Source organism: Strigops habroptila, chromosome 12 (assembly GCF_004027225.2).
Source record: "Strigops habroptila isolate Jane chromosome 12, bStrHab1.2.pri, whole genome shotgun sequence".
NCBI classification, from domain to species: Eukaryota; Metazoa; Chordata; class Aves; order Psittaciformes; family Psittacidae; genus Strigops; species Strigops habroptila.
This window is the reverse complement of record NC_044288.2, coordinates 4,224,758-4,249,932: the sequence shown is the minus strand read 5'-3', so window position 1 is coordinate 4,249,932 and position 25,175 is coordinate 4,224,758. Positions and strand designations below refer to the sequence as shown.

The 25,175-nt window shown below is 42.6% G+C and overlaps 1 protein-coding gene across 4 annotated transcripts; it reads left to right on the top strand.

The window, feature by feature from the left end:
- The first annotated feature begins 2,705 nt into the window (after window positions 1–2,705).
- Window positions 2,706–24,507, top strand: HNRNPR (heterogeneous nuclear ribonucleoprotein R). 4 transcript variants are annotated; one of them, XM_030503731.1, is made up of 11 exons: window positions 2,706–2,836; window positions 8,998–9,166; window positions 11,445–11,563; window positions 11,978–12,085; window positions 12,748–12,861; window positions 14,074–14,250; window positions 15,901–16,036; window positions 17,127–17,332; window positions 18,018–18,167; window positions 20,259–20,380; window positions 20,561–24,507. In XM_030503731.1, exons 1-11 carry the CDS (start codon window positions 2,762–2,764, stop codon window positions 21,171–21,173), a joined length of 1,989 nt encoding a protein of 662 aa, XP_030359591.1. In that variant the 5' UTR covers window positions 2,706–2,761; the 3' UTR covers window positions 21,174–24,507. The 4 variants fall into 4 exon arrangements, with proteins under 4 accessions (XP_030359591.1, XP_030359590.1, XP_030359592.1 ...); XM_030503730.1 differs by having other exon boundaries at window positions 8,980–9,166; XM_030503732.1 differs by having other exon boundaries at window positions 2,707–2,836; window positions 9,001–9,166.
- Window positions 24,508–25,175: the final 668 nt, after the last annotated feature.

Sequence of the window (25,175 nt, the reverse complement as noted above, 5' to 3'; positions counted from 1 at the left end):
GCTGGTACCTGTTACCTGTTACATCCCCAACCAGCTGCTCCTCTTGGGCCACCCTCCCTGAGGAACACTGCAGGTTGTGGTACGTCTTGTCTGCCAGGCAAATTGATGGCACCAACAACAAGTCCATGCAATGTCATCTGCGTGATCAGCCAGGGAGGAGAGAGGCTGCCTGGCTTTGCTGGGGTATTCGGGGCTGTGTGTACAGTTGTTGCTGTGGGGTTTGTTCTTTTTAGTTGGGGCTGACTAACACAAGACAAAAGTATTGTATCCCCACCTCCGGGGCAATATGAAGCCTGGTGGGAAGAATAGTGTCATGAAAAGGAATATACTACTGAATTATTTAGTTTATACCTAATAATACCTAAAAATAATACCTACATAATACCTAATAACAAATATACCTAATAATACATAAACAACTATATAAAATATATACCTATATATAAAATATATAATATATATACCTATATATCATAATATAAATATACCTAATAATACCTAAAAATCCAAATCCTTACCCCTTTCAAAAGCTTTTTCCTATTGTATCTCTCAGCTGGTTGGCTTCCCCCAAAAGCTGTGGAGTCACTAGTGAGATGCTGCGTTGAAGACCAGTTTCTTGGCATCACAGCTACAGTGGAGTATGGAATAGCTGAAATGAATATCAGGACTTTATATTCTGAAGGGAACAGATCGGAGCTTATATTCACAGCTTTGTGATTTACCTTTCTAGAAGTCCCCCCCAGTCCTGCAGGCTCTACTGTCTTTTGGAAACCAGTAGCTACAAAGTGCCTGCTGTTTTCAGGCAATTCTGATGCAGAGCAACCAAAATCTGAAGTTTCAAACTGGTAAGGCTGCAGGGATGATGCTTAACTCAGAGAACAGACCATAGAGGAGCTTATTGTTCTGGGTTTCCTCAATGGCTCTGGAATGGCTGATGACATGAATAGCCACCCCTCCATCCCACAGGCACAGGGGTACACAAAAGAAGGGATTCTTCTCTCTTCCCTGCCAGCATCCTGGTCAGTCATTGTTCCTCAGGGTTGGACTGACCCTGGTCACAACACCCAAACCCTCAACAGCCACCTACAGCCTGAATTCATGAAGAAAAAGCTTCATTTCTTGGAGTGGACTTTATGTTTCAATGACATGCACATCCGTCCTTACCCCCTGATCCTCTGTCCGTATCCTGTGCACATACATCATGGCCCAACACCGCCTGGCCTCTGCAGCAGCAGGAAAAATGCACTTTTTTCAGCTAAACCCAAGCTTGTGATTATTGCTGCAGTAAACACAAGCCTCTACCCAAGGCACTTATTTCTGCTGTGTCCTATGCAAAGAGAGGGCAGATTTAGATTAGACATTAGGCAGAAGCTCTTCCCTGTGAGGGTGCTGAGGCGCTGGCACAGGGTGCCCAGAGAAGCTGTGGCTGCCCCATCCCTGGCAGTGTTCAAGGCCAGGTTGGACACAGGGGCTTGGAGCAACCTGCTCTGTGGAAGGTGTCCCTGCCCGCGGCAGGGGTTGGAACAAGGTCCCTTCTAGGGGACACTGCCAGGGAAAAAAGTGAACAGTTACACCTCCTTTACACCAGATTAGACCCCGCATCCAGCAAAGAAGAGCTGTCACTACTGCCAAATCCACAGAAGGAAGTCACATTCCACACGCGAAGCAGCACATCTGCCACTGGGCAGGTCCAGCGAGACAGACTGAACACTCCATCACAGGTGAGTTTGCCTCGGCTTCTGTATCAGAACACTTCCATTCACACACACAGTTTACCCATGCTCCACATGAACAGTGATGGATTAACACATCAACACATCCTTAGCAAGCTGCACAGACACACACAGAGTCTTCAGGAGAATCATTTCGTGGTTAAACTCCTGGAAGGACCTTCTCAGAGTAGAAAGCTGCTGCTCGTAGCTCTTCACCAGACCCGAGAGGGACCGTCCGCCCGCACGCAGATGCTGTTGCACGCAGGGCTCCGGGATACAGCCGGCCCCAACCCATCCGCTGACCGTCCCGTTATGCAGCAGCAACACCAGGAGATGAAGGCAATGCAACCCCGCCGGTGCCAACAACCCGGTTTCCTTCAGATGCGTGTAGCTGCGGCACCAAGCGCCGACCGAACCACCGAGGCACGGAAGCACCCGCAGTGAGCCGCGGAGCGCTCACACACCGGCAGCGATGCACTGAGGGGTCTGAACCGCAGCTCTTGCCGCTCCCTCCAGCTCTGGAAGCCAACCGCAACCGGCCTCGCTCGCTTCCAGCACGACGCGGCTCCCGCAGCAGCCACAACGCCTCCCGCGGGACCGGAGGCAGCTCCCGGGAGAGGCCAGGGTTAACCCCAGGGGCTGCCGGGGGGAGCCAGTCCTGGGTGCGCCGCCGCTGCCGCAGGCTCCGTGCCCGGCTCCGCCCGGCCGCAGGGGCGGTGCCCGCGCTGCTCCGCACGGCAGAGGCGGGTCGGGGGCGGCCCCTGCGCGCTCCTCACGCTCCCTTTGTTCAGAGCCCCGCGGGCGGCGCTGCCCCTTTAAATCCCCCCAGCCCCGGCCCTACCGGCGCGCCGGGCTGAAGGCGCCGCGCGATTGGTTACGGCGCCTTCCCGGCTCATTGGTCACCGGTAGGACCCGCGCGTCCCGCCTCCTTCTTCCCATTGGCTCCTCCTGGTGCTCGTCTAAGGCGTGAGCTGCTGAGTGGGTGAAGCAGTGGTCCCTGGAAACAGTTCCGGGAAACCCCGCGTGTTGCCGGGGTCGCGCCGCCGTCCATGAGGAGAAGGAGGAGCGCGCGCCATTTGCCGTCGCTGCTTGGGCCCGAGCTGCGCCGCGCAGGCCCCGCTCCGGTGAGTCCCCGGCGGGGGCCGCCGCCCCGCGCCGACCGCAGAGCGCCGCGGCCGGGGACCGGGGGCCTCCCGCGTAGGCTCCCCCCTCCCCAGCGGCGGGGCGGGCAGCCGCGGGCTCCGGGTAGGCCCGGCGCTGGCGGAGGCGAGCCCGGGGCGTTCGCGCCGCGAAGGAGAGCGGGGCGGGCGCGTCGCCGGTGGTGGTGGGGGGGGTGTCCGGTCGCGGCGTGTTCGCTCCGCAGGTCGCGGAGGGGCGGGCGGGGGCCGGCCGCGGCGGGAGCTGGCGCCGGGGAGCGGCCCCGGGGGCGGGCCCTGCGGCCTGGCGGGGGGAGGGCGGCGCGGCCGCGGGCCGAGGCTGGCCCCGCTCCGCCCCGCCGTGCGGGTTAGGTTTGCATGCGGCGGGCGGCCGGGACGCGCTCCGCGCTCCCCTCGCGGTGCCCGGTCCCCGCCCGGCGCTGCGGTTGGCCGGGCTCAGGCCGCGGCGCGCTCGGGGGGCTGAAGGAAGGTTTCAGCGGGAAGCGGGTCGCTGGGGCCGCGGTTAAGGCAGAGCGCGGAGGGAGCCGGCTGCGGGGAGGCAGAGCTGCGCTGCCCCGCTCACCGCCTCGGGGTCGCGCTCAGCGCTTCGGTCGGGAGAGTGTGACACTTGTCAAGGGCTCCGGAGGGGAGATGCGGCAGGATTCCATTGCGAAGACGTTGTTTTTTCTTAAATGATCTTTTGCTAAACGCCTTTATCGCCTTTATTATTACTAAACGCCAAAAGTTTTGCTGAAGTACGTCGTTATCGCTGTTATCTTGAAAATAAAGCTCTAGTTACTGGGTTGTAGCAGCCGTGTTACCTGTCAGTATTTGAATGGGGCTCATTCTTTACTTAAGCTATGCTGGACTTGCTTGGTTCCCTTTCCCTGTGTACCACACTGAGGGATCCCGCCAGCAGTTTGTGCTGCGAAGGAATTTAATGCTCATGAAGCTGTTCTTTCTTTTCTTTTTTTTTTTTCCCGTTTCTTCAAGATTGCACTTTGTTTAGCACTGAATTTTGACCTGGCTTGTAAAAGTAAAGGTAATCCAACCCCAATTCTGCATCTTGCAATGTATTATGTTTTTTTTACCTATGCAAACCTTGGCGTTTGCAAGCTAGCAGAGTCTGCTTGATAATTTTGTATCCTAGAGGCTATTTCCCAGGAGTGTTTAATATCCTTCCTTCTCAGGTTTTCTGTCTAGATGGGAACACTCTTGGAATGACACTTGAGTCTCCCGCTAGCGCTCAACTGACTAGTTTTGTCCTAAAAAGCAATACTCCTTCCTTTCTCAGGCAAAGACCTGAAAAATTCTTTGAGGATAAGTTAGACCAAAGCTTGTTTTTGTTGGAAGTGTTGCTTTGGGCTGGAGTGCCATCAAGGCTGTACCGTACAACCCAAACACCGGGTGTCTGAATGGCCAAGGCCAGGTAGAAATGAGCAGGTACAGATGTTATGGGTCAGGTGAGCAGCTGCTGGTGCCATCAGTGTTGTATTTTGCTGGTGCTGTGCGCACTGTGCTACCCTGCTGTGATAAAGTCATCTCCCAGTGACCCTTGTGTAGATACTGAAGCATAGTTTCTCTACGGGCTGTGCTAGTCTCTTGCTTAGCATCACGATGGAGGTTCTCAGGGTTTTTCATTCCATGAAGTTACGGAATGGGGAAGGCTCAGCCCTCTTGGCTGAAGGGGTGAGGATGCTGGTTGTGTTGTAAAGAGTGTCTGCCACTGAAATGCTGGGATGGAAACCTGCCTAATGTGTGAGGTTCTTCAGGGTGTTATAACTTTAGAACAAGTCTTCTTGTAGTTCATGCTAATAAATACTTAGTGTATCATCATTAAGCTATTAAAATGTACTTTCTGTGATTGAATAAGCTATGGCTATATAATGCCTTCATGTAAAAAATAAAAGATGTGCCAGTAATGTTTGTGAAAAAGTGAGGCTTTAATAAATTTCCCGTTCAGTCTTTTAATCTGAGTTCTTATCTTCCTCTCACTTGTGTTTCTTCCTATTTCGACAAGAATCTTCTTGAAGTGTAAGGTGTAACTATAGGGGCTACATTTGTTTTCTTGTGGTTCATTCAAAACAAATCTCTCCCCCCCAAAAAAACTCCACAACTTTCCCTCAGTGCTGTTTTTAATGTGATATAACTGAAATGTTTGATACAGATGATGTATTACATAGAAGGAATAGTAACATAAGCAAGTTGGATGGCTTTGGTGCAAAGTTTTTACGTAGGAATTAGCTGTACTTCCTGTGCACCTGAGCAAGCCAAGCTGAATTCCTCAAAAGTTAGTTAACAGAAGGGTGGGAACAACATTGATGTATAATCACTGGGAAGTTGGTTATGGTAGTTTGAGGTATTGCCCCTTTGCCAGCAATTGCCATTCCTGCTCAGATAAGCTGTTACTAAGCACATTTTGAGTTAACCAGACTGTGAATTTATAATTAATTGGAGTTATACTTAGATAGTCTGTGGGTGGCAACCTCTGTTAAAGACATGGTATAAAATACAGGGAATAGTGACATGGCTCTTTAACAGTGTTGGATAGAGGCTGAGATCAAGTTTCCGTTTTCAAGATGCCATTTGCTGTCAGGCTTCAGGTGTGTGGTAATACTTTGTTTTGTAGGAAAAATACTATTTGAGCCATTTGAGTTATTAAACATGAAAAAGAAGGTGGTTTCTGGGTAAAGAAGCACCTGTAGTTTTCACCTCCCACTTGTCATATGAGTCGAGCTTCAAAAAAGGGACTAGTCACTTTGCAAATCACTCCTTAGAGATGCAGGAATTCAAGGTGGAAGATAGCGGCTGGCTAAAAACATGTTTTATGTCATGAAGTATTCATGGTCTTCAGAAAAACATTGTTGGCAACAACAGTGTGAAGTTCAAAACAAGACAGTCCCCCCCGTTCCCCGTACACACAGTCCTGAGGTGGGGAAGCTCAGTAACCTCTCAGGCACCAGTGGAAATTCTCCTTGCTCATGTAAAGTTGCCCTCGGTGTGTATTTTTTGCTGCCACTCACTTGGTAAGCATGTTTTTGTGTACAGTCTTTTAAATTCATCCATTTCTGCGCGTTTTAAAAGCAAATACATCCCCTACACATTAATATACATAATCCTTCACTTATAATCCACACTTAAAATCTTTTCAATTCAACCAGTCTCCCTCTTTCCTAGATATTTGAGTTTTAATTCACTGAAATGAAAACCTCTTGAGTGCATGTGGCCTGTCATGGGCTGAGTCACGTGGAGATGCTGCACATGCAAACAGATACCACTCTTTTTCTTTAGTATGCCTTTAGTATTTTTTTTTTAGAGGAGAACCAATAATGTTAATAAAATCATTGTGTGTTTTCCATTCTGATAAAATTCAGTTGAATCTTTTCGATAGCTACATGTAGTTGATGTTATGTAGAGGGTGAGCTAAGCAGTCTTCTACAGCTGTGACTGTATCTCTGCTGAGCTCAGAGTGCACATTCGGTATTGTAAGAGATGGCATTTTGCTTGTTCGTGATCATTCAGGAAGAAAAGGCAGTCTAATCTCAGATTTCAGGCCAAGCTTGCAATCTGTTACTATAGCTGTGAAAAGAAATCTATTTCTTCTGGATGCTGTTGAGACCTGAATATTTTGACATCTGTGTCACTTCGGAATTGTCCAGAGTAGATTTCTTTTAAGAAAGTCTTTTAAGTTTGTGTGACAGGAAGTAGCTAAAATTTGAGCACCCAAACTGAACTTGTGGCTGATGAACATCCACTGCATTTGACTTTGAGGATACTAAGCCTTAAGCTAGTGAATTAAAATGCTGAGACTTAATTGACATTGTCTACAAACCTGCTTAAAAAAAGCATTTGATCAGCTGTGGTGCTGTGTAGTGATCTGCTGCTTAGGGGTTAGATATTGCTCCACACACTGGTGTATGTTTGTGGTGAAAGTAGAGATCTTTTCACGCCATTGAGCAGGAAATGTTGCCTGTCAGATGTTTGGGTTACTGAGGTGCAGATGAAGGCTTTCTGCCTGGACGCAGAAGAGCTGTCACCCTTCTGTTCAGCTGTAGGCAACGCTGAAAGTAGTGCTGAACTTCTGGGTGTGTGACACTTGGAAGCTAATCTGGGGTCACAGAAAGATGTCTGAGAGCATCACCATAAGCTGTTGATGTTTAGAAGGTACTTGGAATTGTTTAGTATCACTTTCCTGTATTTATGTATTGGCCTAGCCTCACAGTTCGTGGTGTGTATTCTTTTGTGTGCAGAGAAGACAACATATGTGTAAGTAACTGATTTTACAAGGCAGTAAAAAGGAGAACACAAAGAAACCCCCCCTCTGTGTATCTTTTTTGTGTATAGCATCCTGTGCGTTTTTGAGACGAGGCAATGGGAACGATACTGCCTCCAAAGCACTGTCAGTTTAACTAAACCTCCTCTGCCCTGTACTGTTTCAAATTGGAGATCTTGCAGAGGCTGTCTGGCAAGCAGACATGTAGCTGGGTTTTGGTTTCCATTGTTTTTGTAACCTAAAGAAACTTCAGTTAGTGTTTGAGAGTTCAGTTCTGATAGATAAGCATTGCTGTAGTAGTGCTCTTCAGATGGCATTTTTTTTCTCTTCAGTAATCAGGCTATAGTCATGGTTACTTGTAAGTAAACTGAATTGCCTAGAAAGCAATTTCTCTTCATCAAATAATAGAATGTGTGTATATATGTGCATGTGCTGTGTAGCTAAGGAAAACTTCCCCTTACTAATTGCATAAAGAAGTGGTACCTGGCAGAGAAACAGCGTGAGGCTGCGTTACATCTCTTTTAAATTGCCCTTCAAGCCAAGACACCTTTATTAAAATCATTATTTTTCTGTCTGAAGAAATGATTTTTTTCTTTTTCCTTGCTCAAGCTTGCACATCTTCATAGGATATCTTCCAGCAGCTCGTGAGCTGTAGTCTAGAAGGGATGGGTACCCAGGTGACTGTTAGAGGTGCGGTTGTGTTTGGAGACTCATTTTGCAGCATAGTAAATAGCTTGAGGCTTCAGCGTTTAAAAAACCCAACCGTTCTTGAATCATCCTCATGCCTATATTCCAGTACTTAATTGCGTTGCTCCAACCATGCTGCATTTGTCTATCTGCTTATCATTTCACTTCTGATCATCGACTTCTTCCCTATCTTTTGAAGCCCGAGGTTCATTTTGTTTCTGAACTTAACAGCTGATCATCCTAATGTTCTCTGCTGGGTAGTTGAATTGTCTCTTGTCAGCCTTTTTATTTCGAGAGTGCTAAATATCGGTTGGCTGGCGAATTGAGAAATTGGAACTGGTTGTAATGAATTGGGCAAAGCCCCCTGGAATTGTCTGAGAAGATAGTTGTGCATTTTTCAGTGCACGTATTTGGAATCAGTTCGTTTATTCCGAAAGCAAGTCTTTTTATTGATGTAAGAACTGAAGATGCTGCAGTCATGGCTTCCTTTTAAACCAATAAGTTATGTATTATAAAAAAAAGTAGCTGTGATTTGTAGAGCTCCTATTTCAGTAAAACTGAAAGCATGGAAACGCTTCAGTTGCAGTTTTGAATTATAATGTGCATTAGAGTGCAATTGTTCTCTTTCTCTCCTTATTGAGCCCTACCAGCGTTGTGGGGAAGCGTTGGGTTAGTCTTCTGCAGCATGTTGGGTTTGAAGGAAGACATGGCAACAAGCCAAGCAAGCAAAAACTAGCAAACAAGTATTGACATTTTTATCCATGAAGCTACCCTGCAGGGTTGTGTGTTCACTGCGTTTTGAACGATTTGTTTGCCAAGTAGAGGAATGGGAAATGAAAATAGCACTAGTTCTTCTGGCTCTTGGTTGAAGGATGTTGTTCTCGTGTCCCCGTACATTCTAGCTGCGCTGGTAACCAGTAACTTACCGACAGTGAAGTTTAGACCTTGTTATGTACATGAAGTACATTTTTAAAGAATTCATGTAAATTCTTCCATGTACATTTTCCATAGTATGAAGGGTTTTACTTTCTTTTGAAACTTAGATCAGCTGCATCCAAAAAGTATTAAATAAAACTTTTGATACAGGTCATTTGCAGCATGTATACAAATTAGTTTAGATAAATCATGCATTGTCCTACAAACTAGTTATTTCTGGCTTATTGTAATATAGCTCCTGAATTTTTTCCAGCAGCATAATAAAATGGCTAATCAGGTGAATGGTAATGCGGTACAGTTAAAAGAAGAGGAAGAACCAATGGATACTTCCAGTGTAACTCACACAGAACACTACAAGACACTGATAGAGGCAGGCCTCCCACAGAAGGTGGCAGAGAGACTTGATGAAATATTTCAGACAGGTATAATATGCATTTCTTGTTTCTGACTGGTTATGAAAGTGAGGGCATACCATTTTCAAATTTTTCATAGATTAAGGTTTAAAAATTCATTGTTTTTGATCTGTGTAGCTCTGAATGTTTTGCTACTTTGACTTCCCTAAAGGCAAATTGGGTTTGACATTGACTAATTACTTGACACATCCTTAGCGTTGTATGTGCTATCTTAGTTGCTTTAGGGCACAGAGCACTAGCTTTAGACGTTGTCAAATAAAGATGTATGTTTGAGAATACTAAACTGTACATTTTGGTTTTTTCCTTCAATCCGAATCATCATTTTGCTTTTACTTTTCTACTGTCAACTCCTCACAGTGGTTCTTAAACACTCAAAGGCTGGATAGGTGACTTAGTGAGGGAAGCAACTAGCTTGTCTTGCCTGGGACTACATTTGAATTGAGTCTGCCTGTGGATTTTTTGTTCTCTCAAGTTTTGAGTGGACAGTTTAATCCATGTTGGTTATTACACTGCAATGTTCAGTTTGACACTAACAAAGTTGAGGACTAAGCTATCTAGCAAACCGAGTAATACCTTGCTGGTAGCGAGTGGTCTCTGCAACTTCTAGACAGGTTTCTCTATATACAAAGGTTTTCCTAGTTCGTTTTTGTATCCCCCCGCCCTTATTATTATTTTGTCCTATAGCCAGAGGCTTCCTTTTCCTCTTTAGAGTGTGTTCTGTGAACAGATTCAGAAGAAGCAGTAGTACTGCTCTATGCGCTTATCTTGAATGCCTTGGTGGCAAGATGACAGTTTTTGTTGAGGAAAGTAAAAATTCTACTGATGAAACGAAGGCAGTTCAAACCCAATACCTTCCCCATCTTCAGTACGATACTCTGGCTCACGTGGGTGATGTCTTTTGGAAGTCATTCACTGTGAGCTTTCATCAAGCCTTTACCAGCTTTTCTAGGCTTTAGACACACAATTTCTAACTGTGGGTCACGATGATGTGCACTTGATGGTTTGAGAGAAGATGTAAGTGCCTGGGCAGAGGAACTTGTGGGGCTCTAACACGTGTTGCAGTTAGGTTGTGTTGTGAGGAGTTCTCAAGGGATTTTAAGAGCTTTTCAGCCCAGAACCTGACTATCTAGTGTAAATCCACTGCATGAGTAACCTGAAAGCATTTATTCACACTTCCTCAGTGCCACTGAAGATGTTCGCATTGTGCAGGGGTTTGTCAGTGAAGCGAACTACTTCTGACACCCAAGCTAAATTTGGGGTTGAACTCAAGGGATTTTTAATCTGCTGAGGTCTTTTACATGAAAGATACAGGTGCCTTCCAATATGCAGGATCACTTCTGAAATGTAGTCCTTGGGCTTGGCACTACTGTGCGTTTTTGAACTCAAGTAGCAGTGAAACAATCTGTGTATTTTGGAGGTCAAGCTGTTGCAAAGCGTGTGGAGTTCTTGGTATCTCTCCTAAATTGCCTTGTGTAGTTTAAAAAGTGCAAATCTTAAAGTCTGTACTTCTCGCTCCACAGCTTATGCAAGCACATTACAAAAGGAAAGAAATCACCTGTAAAGATCCTTAAAAAAGAGTGTTTCAGAACTGGTCCAATGTTTCTTGGGGGATTCTGTACCTGTAAAATTAACATTAGCCTTTTCGGGTACATAGCAGGGCTCGAAATAATACCTTTTTGAATTCTGGCTCTTGGAACTGCATAGAGCAACACAATTTTACACCTATACACTGATTTTTGCTTTTTGAAGTTGGAGAAAAGAGGGAACAAACCATTCTACTTCCTTATATTTTCTGGAGTTCAGCTTCCTAAGGATCTGTTCGTCAGTCAGGTAGCTCCTTTTTCATGTACACCAGGATACCTGTAATGTTCACATGTCAGCTTACTCTAGAACAGCTTTACTCAAGAGAGGGAAGTGTGAAACTTAAAACGAAAGACAAACAAACTCCAAATTACTAGAAGTGAGCCAGAGGTCATTGTTTCAAACCCTGGTGTGTGATACTGCCTTTGTGCAGCAGATTGCATTCCCGAATGTTAGAGAACTGTTCCACATGGGCTATAATCTTGCACATTAGTTAGTGCCTAGGTATATACATTTTAATTTAACTTTTTTTCATTGTTGTACTCATGTTCTTTCATATACTTGTGTAGGAATATGTAATTATATTAAATGTATAATTCTATTGCTATGGAACGTAACTTTTTTTGACTTTAAGAGCAAACTGCATAGTTCTTAGTTTGTATGAAATTCAATAGAAATCTGTAACTTCTTTATCTTTAACTTTTAGGGTTGGTAGCTTATGTCGATCTTGATGAAAGAGCAATTGATGCTCTTAGGGAATTTAATGAAGAAGGAGCCCTCTCTGTATTACAGCAGTTTAAAGAAAGTGACCTGTCGCATGTACAGGTAAGGTGAGAGCTCCAGGAGTGTGAGCACATAAGTATAAAGAGTGTTCTGGCATTATTGGCAGGAGAGTTGTAACTTAGAAATTCATTGATTTTGCTGTATTCTTATATTTCAAGCCCAAATCACAAGCCTGTTTAAAATTGCCTTAAACGTGTAGGTATTGGAGTGCAAAACAAAAGCTCACAGATAATAAAAATGAGTGTGCAAATAAGAAAATAAGGTAAAAATACTCTCTGGAATCTGACCAGTTTTTCCAATCTGACAAGTTTGTTCAATTAATGGTTATATTTTGCTAAAGGATTTTTTTTATTGCATTGGTAGGATATAGTGACCTCATGGTCTGGAGGGAGATACAGTGGATTCCCAGGGCTTGTCATACACACAATTGAATTATTTTGTAAATTGTATCTACAGAACAAAAGTGCATTTTTATGTGGAGTTATGAAGACCTACAGGCAAAGAGAGAAACAAGGCAGCAAAGTACAGGAATCAACGAAGGGACCAGATGAAGCAAAGATTAAGGTAACATTTAGAAGCTACTGATTAGTCTGTACTACCAGATACATCTCCTGTACAGAGACTGAAGTAATTCTGGATGTGCTTAAAAAGCATCAATGCTACCTGGAGTAGTTTATTCACACTTGGCTTTAAAGACATAAATGTATGATGGAGACTTGAGAGTGTCCTTGTTTGAAATGCACATCTTCCTGATGACACAGTTGCCAAAATGCATGAACTGATGTAAAGTCTCTGAAAACACTGATATCTGTTTAAGAATTATCTTAGTTGTCCTTTTATATTAAAGCTTTTACGCACTCATAAAATTACTTTGAGACTGATTTGAACAAGGTCTTAGTGTATTAGGAAAGCCTTCTCTTGTGCAAAGACCTAACTATGGTCTGGTGTACTGGAGTTCTTGGGGTACTACATATAAAGTGGAAAATAAGGGAAAACAGAGTTCTTTCCAGTGACCTTGTAGTATAAAACAAATGCTGCTGTTTGTGGTGGTGGTTTTTTAAACCCCCACAATAACATGGTTTTTTGTAGGTGCTGTCTGTCCATATGTACCTTGTGGCAAGGTGCGGATAAGGAAATACTTATTTTAGGCCACTTTTTTTATTCTTTATATTTTATCCGCTGTCCTCGCCCCTGTAACTAATCTGACTAATCTTTTCCTTTTTCAGGCTTTGCTAGAGAGAACTGGTTACACTTTGGATGTAACTACAGGACAGAGGAAATATGGGGGCCCTCCTCCAGATACTGTATATTCTGGTGTTCAGCCTGGTATTGGAACAGAGGTTAGTATATACAGCCTAACGTGACTGCTGTGCTGTATTGTTGTGCAAAGTGATAGATAAGAAATACATGAAAATAAACTGTCTTACAAGCAAAAGTTTAAAGTATTGCAGAGGAAAACATTCTTCCATGTGTGTCTTAGTCTTTCTTTCTCATCAGTATCTTGCAAAAGGCAGATAAAAGGATGATGTGGGGAAAGCAGGTGGAATATACTAGGAAAGGCTATGTAAAGTTTTGAAGATGTAAAATAGATTATTAAATTGTCAGACGTCATGGTCCACCCTACTAAATCCTATGGTGCCTCACTTAAAAAGTGACCACTGGGGGTATTAGCTGTATGAATAGGTAGAACCCTGACTTCTAGGTCTTTGACTCTGTTTACAACGTAAAAGGATTTTAGGTGACAGCAGCAAAAGGTTTATTTCATGCAATGTGCAGAAAGCGAAGAAGACTTGGGTATTGTATACGAAGTTTTGAAAGGGCTGGCTGAGATTAGTAGTTTTAAAGGAATTATTTATTGGCTTTTGTTTGCGTTCAAACACTGGAGCAGGCTTCCTGGAGAGGTTGATGCCCTGTGCCTGTTGCTATTTAAGAAGCATTTGGATGATGCCCTTAGTGTGCTTCAACTTTTGGTCGTCCCTGAAGTGGTCAGGGAGTTGGACCAGATGATAGTAGGTCACTTCCAACTGAACTATTCTGTTCTGTTCATGACTGAAGATACTTGACTGATGCCAGAGAGGGACTCCATCAGGAACTGTAGCGACAGGACAAGGGGTGATGGATTTAAACTAAACAGGGGAAGTTCAGGTTAGATACAAGGAAGAAGTTCTTCCCTATGAGGGTGCTGAGGCACTGGCACAGGTTGCCCAAAGAAGTGGTAAATGCCCCATCCCTGGCAGTGTTCAGGGCCAGGCTGGACAGAGCCTTAGGTGACATGGTCTAGTGTGAGGCATCCCTGCCCATGGCAGGGGGGTGGAACTGGATGATCTTAAGGTCCTTTCCAACCCAAACCATTCTGTGATTCTATGTAAAACCGAGTACTGAGAGTGGGAGGTTTAGAAGACTCATTAGGACATGCTGGAATGCTGGCTGCAGTGTTTCTGCTGTGATGGTTTCTGGCCTGTGTACTTCATTTCCCAAGAACTTCTAAGTATCAACAGCAAGCTTGGATTTCTGAAAAGCTTGGTTTAATAAGTGTCCTCTTCCTTTTTTAGGTTTTTGTTGGTAAAATTCCCCGGGATTTGTATGAAGATGAATTGGTACCACTCTTTGAGAAAGCCGGTCCCATTTGGGATTTGCGCCTCATGATGGATCCTCTTTCTGGTCAGAATAGAGGTTACGCTTTCATTACCTTTTGTAGTAAAGATGCAGCACAGGAAGCAGTCAAACTGGTGAGTAACCTACTTTCCAACAGACAAGATAATGTAAATAGCATTTTGGTAATATCTGAGATAATGAAGTCGTTGAAGTGTTTCATTAAAGCATCCATTGAGAGGCTCAAAATTTTCCTTTCTTAAAAACTGCCTCTTGATTTCATTTAGTGTATACAAATAACCCACTTTTAGGACCAGTCTGCTATAGCCTTCTGCGGTCTGCTGGAGTACTTGGGTGATTATACTAAGAGCTTACTTTAAGCTTCACTGTGTTTTAAGTTTTATCACCCTTCCTACTATAAAGAGCTGATCGCAGATGCTTTGTTGTGCTGCTGTGCTGGAGGACGTCTCTGCCTTGGTGCTCTGTGGTTTGCAGTGGCCTTTATTTCTTTCCAATGACAGTCCTGCAGTCAGCTCACTACATGGGGAGCTGACTTGGCCCGCGTCTGCATGGTTTGGCAATGGACACAGAGCAATCCCTGGAGTTAAAATGAGAGACAGCAGTCTGACTGGGGCCCTGAATCATCTGGCCTTGCCTCTGCCTGAGAGGAGGCAGTAGAATTAGGCAGATCAATGTGTATCTCCCAAGGTTTTGGATATGGCTGTGAAATACTGCTTGTGCTTTGAACCGGAACAGGTAAAATGCTCAGTCTCGTTTGCCTTAGCAGAATTCAGCTGATCCTGTATGAAAAAGGGAGGGAAAACCTAAACATCTACTAAAGCTGGGACAGGGGAACCTGAAACCTAGAGATATCTAGATGATTCTGTTGCATTGTAAGGGCTGGAAAGGAATTGCTGCCTCTGAATATTCCACTGTTTGTTACCTCAGATATTTTCCTGTATTTAGACATAGTTGCGGTTGCTCTGTTCGGCTCTTCCTAGGACTAGGGATTGCATTTCCCTGCTTAGGCAGTTCTTCCTTTCTGGAACCTACTTGGATGTTTCCTAAAAGACGTACACAAAATCTGCTTTTACAATTGGTTGCTCCTGGGTTTTGGTGTTTGAAGTTGGTGAATATGAGTTGCTGTCACCAAGGAAAAGTTCCTGTGAAACTTTTTGCTTTTTTCACCAAGTTGAAGGTGCTCAGAGTTGTTACTTGAAATTTTTACTGATTGAGGGAGATGAAAGGGAAGATGCTGAAGTGACAGGACATGTAGCAAGCGATGTGCCACCGATGGAAGACTGGATATTGCACCAAACAAGTCAGTTTGTGTCAGCTGTCAGAGTGGAAGAACTCATAGTATCTCTAATGCTCTGTATTTGCTTATTACTAAGAGCAGCAATGAGTGACATTAAGTCCCAGCCCAGAAAGCAAGCAGCAGTTGTCTAGAAAGATCATTCAAGTCTGTGATAAAGAGTGGGTGAATGAATTTGCCCCATGTAGTTTGTATTTGTTCCGTATTGTTCCTTGTACCTCAGTTTGTTTGCAGCTTTCCGTTCAGCAGAACCTGTGAAGTTTCTTTGGAAAACCTAAGCTTGGTAATGTTTTTCCAAGTGAATGCTGCCCCAAATACTGCAGTTCTAGTTCTCTTGCAATGCGAATTCAAAACACTATGTCTAAAAATAGTTTACCGTGAAGGAAATAGCTGATTTTATGATTTTGGGGATCTTTTTATCTGTATTATTGTGGATAAAGCAAATGAGTGGCTGCTTTTTTTTTCTCCTCAGTGTGACAACTATGAAATCCGTCCCGGGAAGCACCTTGGAGTATGCATCTCCGTGGCAAACAACAGGTTATTTGTTGGGTCAATTCCAAAGAACAAGACTAAGGAAAACATATTGGAAGAATTCAGTAAAGTCACAGGTGAGGCTTTCTTAATGACTTTCACACTGATCCCAAAATATCATGCAGTCTGTTTTGTAGGTCTGGTTATTTGACAGATGTGTTCAGCTGTTGTTTAAACTGTTTCCAGGTTGGATTCCAAGTTTGTTTCTGGTAGAAATTTTCTGTCTCAAAGATGTTTGATGGTGGAGTGTAAAGAGTTTAGTGTCTGTGTAACTGATTGTTAAATGAATGGTGTCGTAGGTTAACAATTTGGGATGGAAACAGAACAAATGAACTCAGGAAAAAAAATGGAGGGTCCTAATTCTGTTCCCTGTTCCAGCTTCCTGTGTGTTTGTAACTGGATCTGCAGTCAGTTCTGCTTTCACAGCTGAGACGTTTTTGGGGAGCCTCAAACAAATGTATTGTTGAGGAATCATGGGAAGAGGGAATACTGAATCAGTTTATATGGAATGTTACTGTAGAAATGGTTAATGACAGATAAATTTGTCCCAGTTCTTCAGTGTTGTTCCCCAGTGTATGCCACAAGCAGGAAGAAGAGAAGTCATCTCATCATCACTGAAAGAAGGATTCTGCTTTAAATAAGAGATTGAGGTCTTGATCGCCTGCTCTTGTTCCTGTAGGAAAGCTTTAACCTACTGCTTCTTTTTTAGGATTGCTATCTATAAGTACTTCAGGGAAGTGGTGAAAACAGAAGGTGAATATTCGTTTAGTTGTCTCTCCTTTTTTTTGGAGAGATGTGGAAGAAATTCTTTCCAGCTTCCCTTGGAGGCAGGGGAAATGCCACATGTTAATGCTGTCTGCTTCTCAAAACTGTAAAACTGCTAAAACAAAAGACAGAACTTGCACTGTGTGAACTGTTCAGGTTGATGTTTTGCAGAGTCTGAGTGTGAGGTAAGTTTGTTCTGGAGAATTTCACCTGCTAGGTGAGCTCTTTCTGGGTAAATTGGATGGACATCTGTTGTTTGTTCTGCTTTTCTTGTGCTTCCTCCCCCTTTCAGGTGCTAAATTCAAAGGCTGTGTATTACAAAAAACAGTGAAGGCATTTTAGAGTAGACTGTATTATTTTTTCTTTCCTTTTGAAGCTTCATACTAAAGACCTGTTTTTCAGAGGGTTTGGTGGATGTAATCTTGTATCATCAACCTGATGATAAAAAGAAGAATCGAGGATTCTGCTTCTTGGAATATGAGGATCACAAGTCAGCAGCACAAGCTCGCCGCCGCCTCATGAGCGGCAAAGTAAAAGTGTGGGGAAACGTTGTGACAGTGGAATGGGCTGATCCAGTAGAGGAACCTGATCCAGAAGTCATGGCAAAGGTAAGTAAATCTGAACTGGATACTCTTGTGCTTTGGGAGGAATTTCTTTATGCCATAGTGACAATGATTTGTTCCACTGAGCAATGCTAGTTTTGAGGCAGGAAAAAGCAGTTAGAGGCCATGGCACGGGCTGAGCACAGCAGCTTGGTTGCCACTGTAGGATGTTCAGAACATGCTGTTGCCACCTCCTGTTGCCATTGAAAATCTTAGTGTGCAGGGTTGTCCTCCTGGATTGACACATCAGTCTGTTCTATGCTTCTGTGGATAATGAATGTGAGGTGGGTGTTTTGTAAAGCCGTTTTCCAGAGTGAGGTGAAGATGAAATTTAGTGTAGGCAATGACGTGCTCTTTGTCCCTCTGGTTTGGGATAACTCTTTGCTGCTCTTGAAGTGTATTACTAAAAATTTACTGGGATTTTTAGCATCCCAGAAACAGAAAATGAAAGTTGGATATTCTTCTGGTCATGGAAGGGAACTGTGGAAGGAGAGAAGTTGTAGAAACCTCATACAGGTAACTGAGGCTATTTTTATTTATTTCTTTATTTTTAACAGGTACAGAATTTTATAAGGTTACCCAGAATTTCTAAATTGAGAGGAGAAGGGAACAACATCTCACCAGTTCCTGTTGGTTTCGTTTGAGGTTTGACTTCGAAAGATTTCAACGTCCATTCTCATTTTTTCACCAGGTGAAAGTTTTATTTGTAAGAAACTTGGCCACTACAGTGACAGAAGAAATTCTGGAGAAATCCTTTTCTGAATTTGGGAAGCTGGAAAGAGTAAAGAAGTTGAAGGATTATGCTTTTGTTCATTTTGAGGACAGAGGTGCAGCAGTGAAGGTAGGTCAAGTATTCTTTCCTAACTCAATTGACATGAGCAGTTGATTTTGTACAGATGGTTTTAAGAAATTCCCTTACAGTTAATGTCTAGATAAGACAATTTGTAGAGCCCATTGAATAAGGTTCCCATTGTGAGAATTTTAACACTAATAATTCTGTTCCTATGATTTCAGTAGCTAGGAGGATGTGAAACTTGCAGAGGACAAAACTGTAGCAAGTTAACAAGTAGACTGGAAAAGAGGTATAGACCAATGCAGGAGAGTCTAGAGAAGAGGAAAATAATAAAAGATCAACCTAGCCAATTTATCTGAGGAAACACTGACAGAAGGTATCAGTTGTCTCTCAAAGACCCCTCTTTAAAGGCTGTGTGTAGTTTTGGAGTGCCAAAGTATTGACTAGAAATTGTAAGGTAGCTCAAAACCTCCTTGTGCAGGGGAGAAGAGCTGCAGTAACAGCTCCCTTGGTGCATTAACCTGTTTTGAACTGTACATGCTCCTGAGGGGGTTTCTTCTAAATGATTTCTTAAGGTTATTAAAGCTTCAAAGGTGTCTTCCTTTGCATCTGAGAGCAGTTGAGAAGGTCATTAATCTCTGCTGTATTTGTACTTAAATGGACTGAATTCTATAGAAATTATTCCATCTGTTTTCAAAGCCATGGTTTATGGGGAGAAGGAGGAGGGGAGGGAAGTGTTTTGAAGCTGGGAGTCTTGAGCAGGTATATGTATTGTATGTGGCTACGTTGGCAGTTCAAAAGCTCTTCAGTCAACCTTATTAATCACTTTATAACTATTTAATTGCTTACAATTTTCCTACCCGTCAGAATATGGTTTTAGAATACAATTGAGTTTGGCTTCAGGATGAATGTCACTCATTCTTGGTGAAGTTGAAGTCAGTTTGGGTAGGTTTAGACCATGTCCAAAAGGGGGTAAGAGACTGTTGACAGAAAGGGTAAGTCAGCAACACCTCCTGACATGTTTACTGTAGTAGGTCTTAAAACAGTCTCCAGTCCCTTCCCAGGAGACCTTAATTCTAAATGCTCTGTTATATTTGAGCAACTGAAAACAGCAGATGAGAAAGGAGAGATCAGGTGTGATACAGCAGAGCATCAGATGCTCATCTTCTCTGAAACAAGCTGCAATACTGCCACATCTGCCCCATGCAAATGAATGATGGCCATTAAACTGGCTTATGAATTTTGTGAGAGGTTTTTGTATATGGGTGTGATGTTTGTGTTTTGTGAAAGCATTATGGTGTCAGTGTATGGAATGCATGGAATCGGCTCACTGATTCCAGTGTCTTCCTCTTTTCCTACCTTCTTTGAAAACAATTTCCATGGTGTCTGATGGTTTTGAGGCGTGTGGCTGTTCAGGTGTGCAAATATTAATACCCATAAATGTTAAATGCAAAGCAGGTAACTCCAGGTAAAGAATTAGTGGATGTAGTCCTAATCATACTCTGTGTATGTGTATGAAGTTCTCTGTGTGTGCACTTGATCATTACAAATTCCACTTACTTTTCTGGAGGATTCTTACCTCACTTGATGGAATCACCAAGTTTCAGTAGTTTTTTTTTCTTTTCCCTCAACTATGTGTCCTCAGAGGCACTTGATTTCCTCAGATGCACTCATGTAGTACATTCAACCAGCCAGGAAGCCCAACTATAAAAATACTTCCTTGTGTGTGTGTGTGCGTGTGTGTGTGCTCTACCTGGCTTGTAAAAATCCAGTGAGTGTTTGTATCAGTGTGAGTAGTGAGAACTTCTGTCAATGTGTTTCTGAAACGTTTCTAGGGAATATAGGAACATAAAAAGCCATGGAGTTATGTCTGATTTATTCTAAAGCAATGCTCAATATGTTTTAATCCCATTCCTTTATGATATAATGAGAAATTTCTTAAATGCTGCTTCACTGTAAATGGTGAATCAAATGGGACTTGAAAGAATGAGATGTAACATGCTGTTGAAGTAGCACAGCAATGAAGCACATGGCATAGGCCAGCTTGGAGCAGCCCAGCCATCTGTTTTCTTTCAGTAAGTTGGTTTCCTTTTGCACGGAAACAAATTTTTAGCTCTTTCTCTTCTAATTTTTGTACAGGCTATGAATGAAATGAATGGGAAAGAGATAGAAGGGGAAGAAATTGAAATAGTGTTAGCAAAACCACCGGATAAGAAAAGGAAAGAACGTCAGGCTGCCAGACAGGCCTCCAGAAGTACTGCGTGAGTGTTCATTCTTGCACTACTCTATCACTGCAGAGTAAAGTTCTGCTGTAAAATACGAGCTAGTTTAGAAGAACCTGAATGCCTTTTCTCTGTAGTATTAATCAACAAGGGGAAGTTTATGCTGTATTTTGGGAGACTTTTGAAGATAAGTAACTGCACCTTTCTTTTTCTCAATAGGTATGAAGACTATTATTACTACCCTCCACCTCGCATGCCACCTCCTATTAGAGGCAGAGGCCGTGGAGGGAGAGGTGGATATGGCTATCCCCCAGATTACTATGGCTACGAAGATTATTATGATGATTATTATGGTTATGACTATCATGACTACCGTGGTGGCTATGAAGATCCCTATTACGGCTATGATGATGGCTATGCTATAAGAGGAAGAGGAGGAGGAGGAAGGGGTGGGAGAGGTGCCCCTCCACCACCTAGGGGGCGGGGAGCACCACCACCAAGAGGTAGAGCTGGCTATTCACAGAGGGGGGCACCCATGGGACCGCCGAGAGGAGCCAGGGGTGGGAGAGGGGGTCCTGCACAGCAGCAGAGAGGACGTGGTGCTCGTGGAGCCAGGGGCAACCGAGGGGGCAACGTAGGAGGCAAGAGAAAGGCAGATGGGTACAACCAACCTGATTCCAAGCGCCGTCAGACCAACAACCAGCAGAACTGGGGCTCCCAACCCATCGCTCAACAGCCGCTCCAGCAAGGTGGTGACTATGCCGGTAACTATGGTTACAATAATGACAACCAAGAATTTTATCAGGATACTTATGGGCAACAGTGGAAGTAGACAAGTGAGGAGGGATTGAGAATATTGGAAACATAGAATTGGCTATAGCTCTACATCCTTCAAAACAAAATTGGCTTAATGTTTCATCCTTCAGTAGCGATTGGCTGCCATTTGTATTGGGCTGAAGAATCACTCTATTGTGTATATACTCGAGTCTCTTAGTTTTCTTTTTTCATAAACGCACTTGGACATTACTGGGCTTGCAGAATTCCTGAACTCCCTCTGGGGTTTCAATGCTATTATCATTTTAGCTTCATTTTAGCAGTTTAAAAGCAGGAATGGCACACTGTTCAATCATGATTTTGCAGAACCTCTGGTTTTGGACAGGGTTTTTTTTTTTTTGTTTCTTTTTCTTTTTGGTTTCTTTTTCTTTTTTCTTTTTTTTTTGGATTTGGGATAGACTACATAGGAGTATGCTGTACATAAAAGTAAAAGCTAGTGCTTTGTCTTAGTAGTTTTAAGAAATTACAACAAATTAAGTTTTCTTGTATTGAAAATAACATGATTGTATGTTTTGCATTCCTAGAAGTAGGTTAACTGTGTTTTTAAATTGTTATAACTTCACACCTTTTTGAAAATCTGCCCTACAAAATTTGTTTGGCTTAAAAAAAAAAACCAACAAACGTCAAAGCCGTGGCAATTTGTTCCTTGATGTGATTGTATTTCCAATTTCTTGTTCATGTAAGATTTCAATAAAACTCAAAAATCTATTCAAAACATTTACCTATTTCAAATTCAATTGTGTCCTAAAACATTCTTTCATTGGTAATCCTTGCGAAAAACATTGCTTTCAAAGTCTAACTGCCTATGTGAGTGATCAAATTCAGGCAAAATTCCTTGGGCTTTCCAACATGTAGCACTGTGGACATCAGACTGAAAACTAGGAGAAATTGCAGCTAGCCCAAAGGGCACTCTTTGTTTAAGTGCTGTTCAGTAACTTACCAGCATCTAATTTTGGAACTTTTTTTGCCTTTTTCAAAGTGTCGAAACGTGTCCAAACATTCACAGAGATCTAATTGAAATCGAATCTGCTCACGTAATGTGGAGAAGGAAGCAGAGCCTACAATGGTGTTAATTTTGTTCCTTTTTATTAGGTGCTATGGAGTCCTTCTAAAGGCTGTTCTGTTAGGATCCAGCCACGTTGGAATATTCAGCGTACAGACACGTAGGGAAATGGTTTTGATCTCGAGCATCTTAGTCTAATTTAAGATACTCTTTGGCTAGGAGCGAGGACTATAAATCCGCTGCTGTGGCACAGTAAACTAAGTTCTTGCTACAGAGAACACAAACGAACTCTCCATATTCTGCTTGTTTCTGTCTTGACGTTTTAATTTGATGTTCTGCCATGATGAACAATTTGCCGTAGAATTCTCATGCCTTGTAATAGAGGCTGTTTAAAAAAAAATACGGAATTATCTTTTTGGGGGCATTACTAGTTACCTTATTGGAGTATTCTGTGTTGTTTTGACCCTTGTCTTGGACATTCCCAGATGTCAATTTTTAACTGGCAAGTCATGACATTACTCCTCTGTTGCATCTGAGCCATTTTGTACCCCAATGAAGAACATTTGCTTCTCAAGAAAAAAGAGAAACAAACGGATTTAAACTTTTTCTCTAAAGAAAACTTTAAAGAAAAAAATCCTCCATTTACAGCATTCTAAACACAGACTATTGAGGAAGTTAAACTTCAGTGGTCATACTCCTCCCTTTGTCTTCTATTCCTGTCTGGTGTCTCTCAAGTGAATTATGTCAGAATGTGAACAGGCAGATGAGCCTTCCCATGCCTCACTGTCGTGGGTCTGGTAAATGATTGCATGGTTTGAGTTTTGACCTGAATTAACATGAGGATGTGTATATATATGGTTCTCTCAAACGATTGTGCCCTTTGTCAGGCTCTTCTTTTCAAATTGATAGAATCGATCGTAAATTATTTAAAGTGCTTTTTGAAATTAGTTTTTAGTATATTAAAGCCTTTTTTGTTTTGTTTTTTGGGGGTTTTTACTTCATAAAAGTAATGGGGCCAAGTCCTGTCCTCTCTGTTCTTTACTTGAGCAGTGAAGTCAGAGGGGTATTGCCCACCTATATGTTTGAGGCTTTTGCTTGTGGTAAGGCTCTGGCTTATACTTTTGTTTTAATACAAGGGTTTGCTGTCCTACAAGTATGACTTTATGGTAACTATATAGCATTTGTGCTGGTGAGCAGAACCCTGTAGTCCCAATAAGTATTTGCTTTTCAGAAATCACTCTAAAGAGGATCTGGTACACGGGAGCTTAATTGGAATCAAATTTAAAGTGCTCTCCATCCTGGAAGGAAGATAGTATTCACGTACTGAAGTGTTAGCCCAGGAGAGGTGAAGTGCCAGTGCTGTTTATGGGGGGTGTGGGGAGGAAGAGAAACACTTGTTATAACGCTCCCAGAACAACTGAGGAACAGAAATGTTAAAACTGTCTTCCTTAAGAACTGCAAAGCTACCTCTTGTATTTATTTCTGCCCAAATCACCATTTACTCTAATATTTTTATTGAATATGAGCTATACGTTCTTAGAATTGAAAATTCGAGTCAGTAGAAGTTTCTATTTGCAAGATACACCAAGTTCCTCGAGTTCCATGGATAACTCAAATTAACCACTGAAATTTGCAGCAGGACTTCACTGCTAACATGTACTGCAGCTTACTCAAGTAGTGGTGTATGCTAAACTTAAAATCATGGCAAAAAATTATTGCACAAAGATACTGTAGCACACTGGAAAAATCGACCCTGCCTGATGGCAGATACTCAAAAGGGAAGAATTTTGCACAGTTTTGATATATAGTCAAAGCAAAAAGAAATAAATTTAAATTTACTCTCGTGCATCTGTTTTGATCATTTCTTCAGTAGAACGTAATAAAAATTCTCTTAGATGTTGAAAATGGATTTCAACTTGTAAAGCAATATTAAGCTTTCATGAGTGTCCTGCTGGCGCTGGAGGAGGAGCCATGAAATGGGATTTTAATAATCATTTGATCACTCATTTACAGCAGTTGCTTAAATGTCTGTATTGAGAAGGTGTTTGACTTGAAGTATGTTGCCAGATTCATAGCAATTCCAAAACCTGAGCAAACGATTTTTACAGCTATTGTGTTACAGACTGACTTTTCACCTTATTGACCAAATCAGTTCCCTAAACTCAGCTTTTCATTTTCCTGATTTGTAACCAGAGTTGCATTTTCCCAAAGCATTAAAGGTTTAATTTTTCTAGCAATGGTTTATTTTCAGGACTCTGTAGTCGAATTGTGAAATAATGACAACTGCATTACTTAAACCTTTTCAAAATAAACTCGAAGTAGAAGATCACCACATGATTTTGGTGACTCTGTATAAAAACCTGACCGCTTTTTGTCCCCTCTGCATTTGGACATGAAGCCCATTTCTGTATTTTGAACTACCCAGACAAAAATACAGAGGGCACTCTTATTATAAGGCTAGCAGAAAAACAGATGTGAAGTATTGGGCAAAAAGGCTTAAACCTCTTGGTAAAAGATGTTTGGCACTTACATGTAAACCCTTGATGCAGATGTATGTACTTTCAGCAAGACTTTTGTTACCCAAAAGCGATGGTGGCCCATACGTAGGACAGCCAGGGCCCTCCTGCAGATCTGTGCTGACTAATCTGGGATGGTGCATGACTAGAGTCGAGTATTTGTGTAGTTAAAGATTGCCTGTACAGTGAAGATTTGCCAGGTTGAATCCTGTCATTCACATGGAGATCAGAGCCTTATAGAAAGAGTGTTCCAAGTGGTGTTTCCTGTTTGTTCTAAAGAAAAAGTGAGAAACCCGAAAGTTAGAGCTTCTGTTAACTTAGAATGAAGCTGTTGTAGTCTATTGGCTTAAAATGTCTTTTGAGACCCAGAGTGGTTATGATGAGCGTATATTAGTTCGTAAAATGTTTAGAGTAGGGGAAAACCCCAATCATTTGTCTTAAAAGGGAAATCTTACGCTGTTGTTCTCATTCAAACAAAACA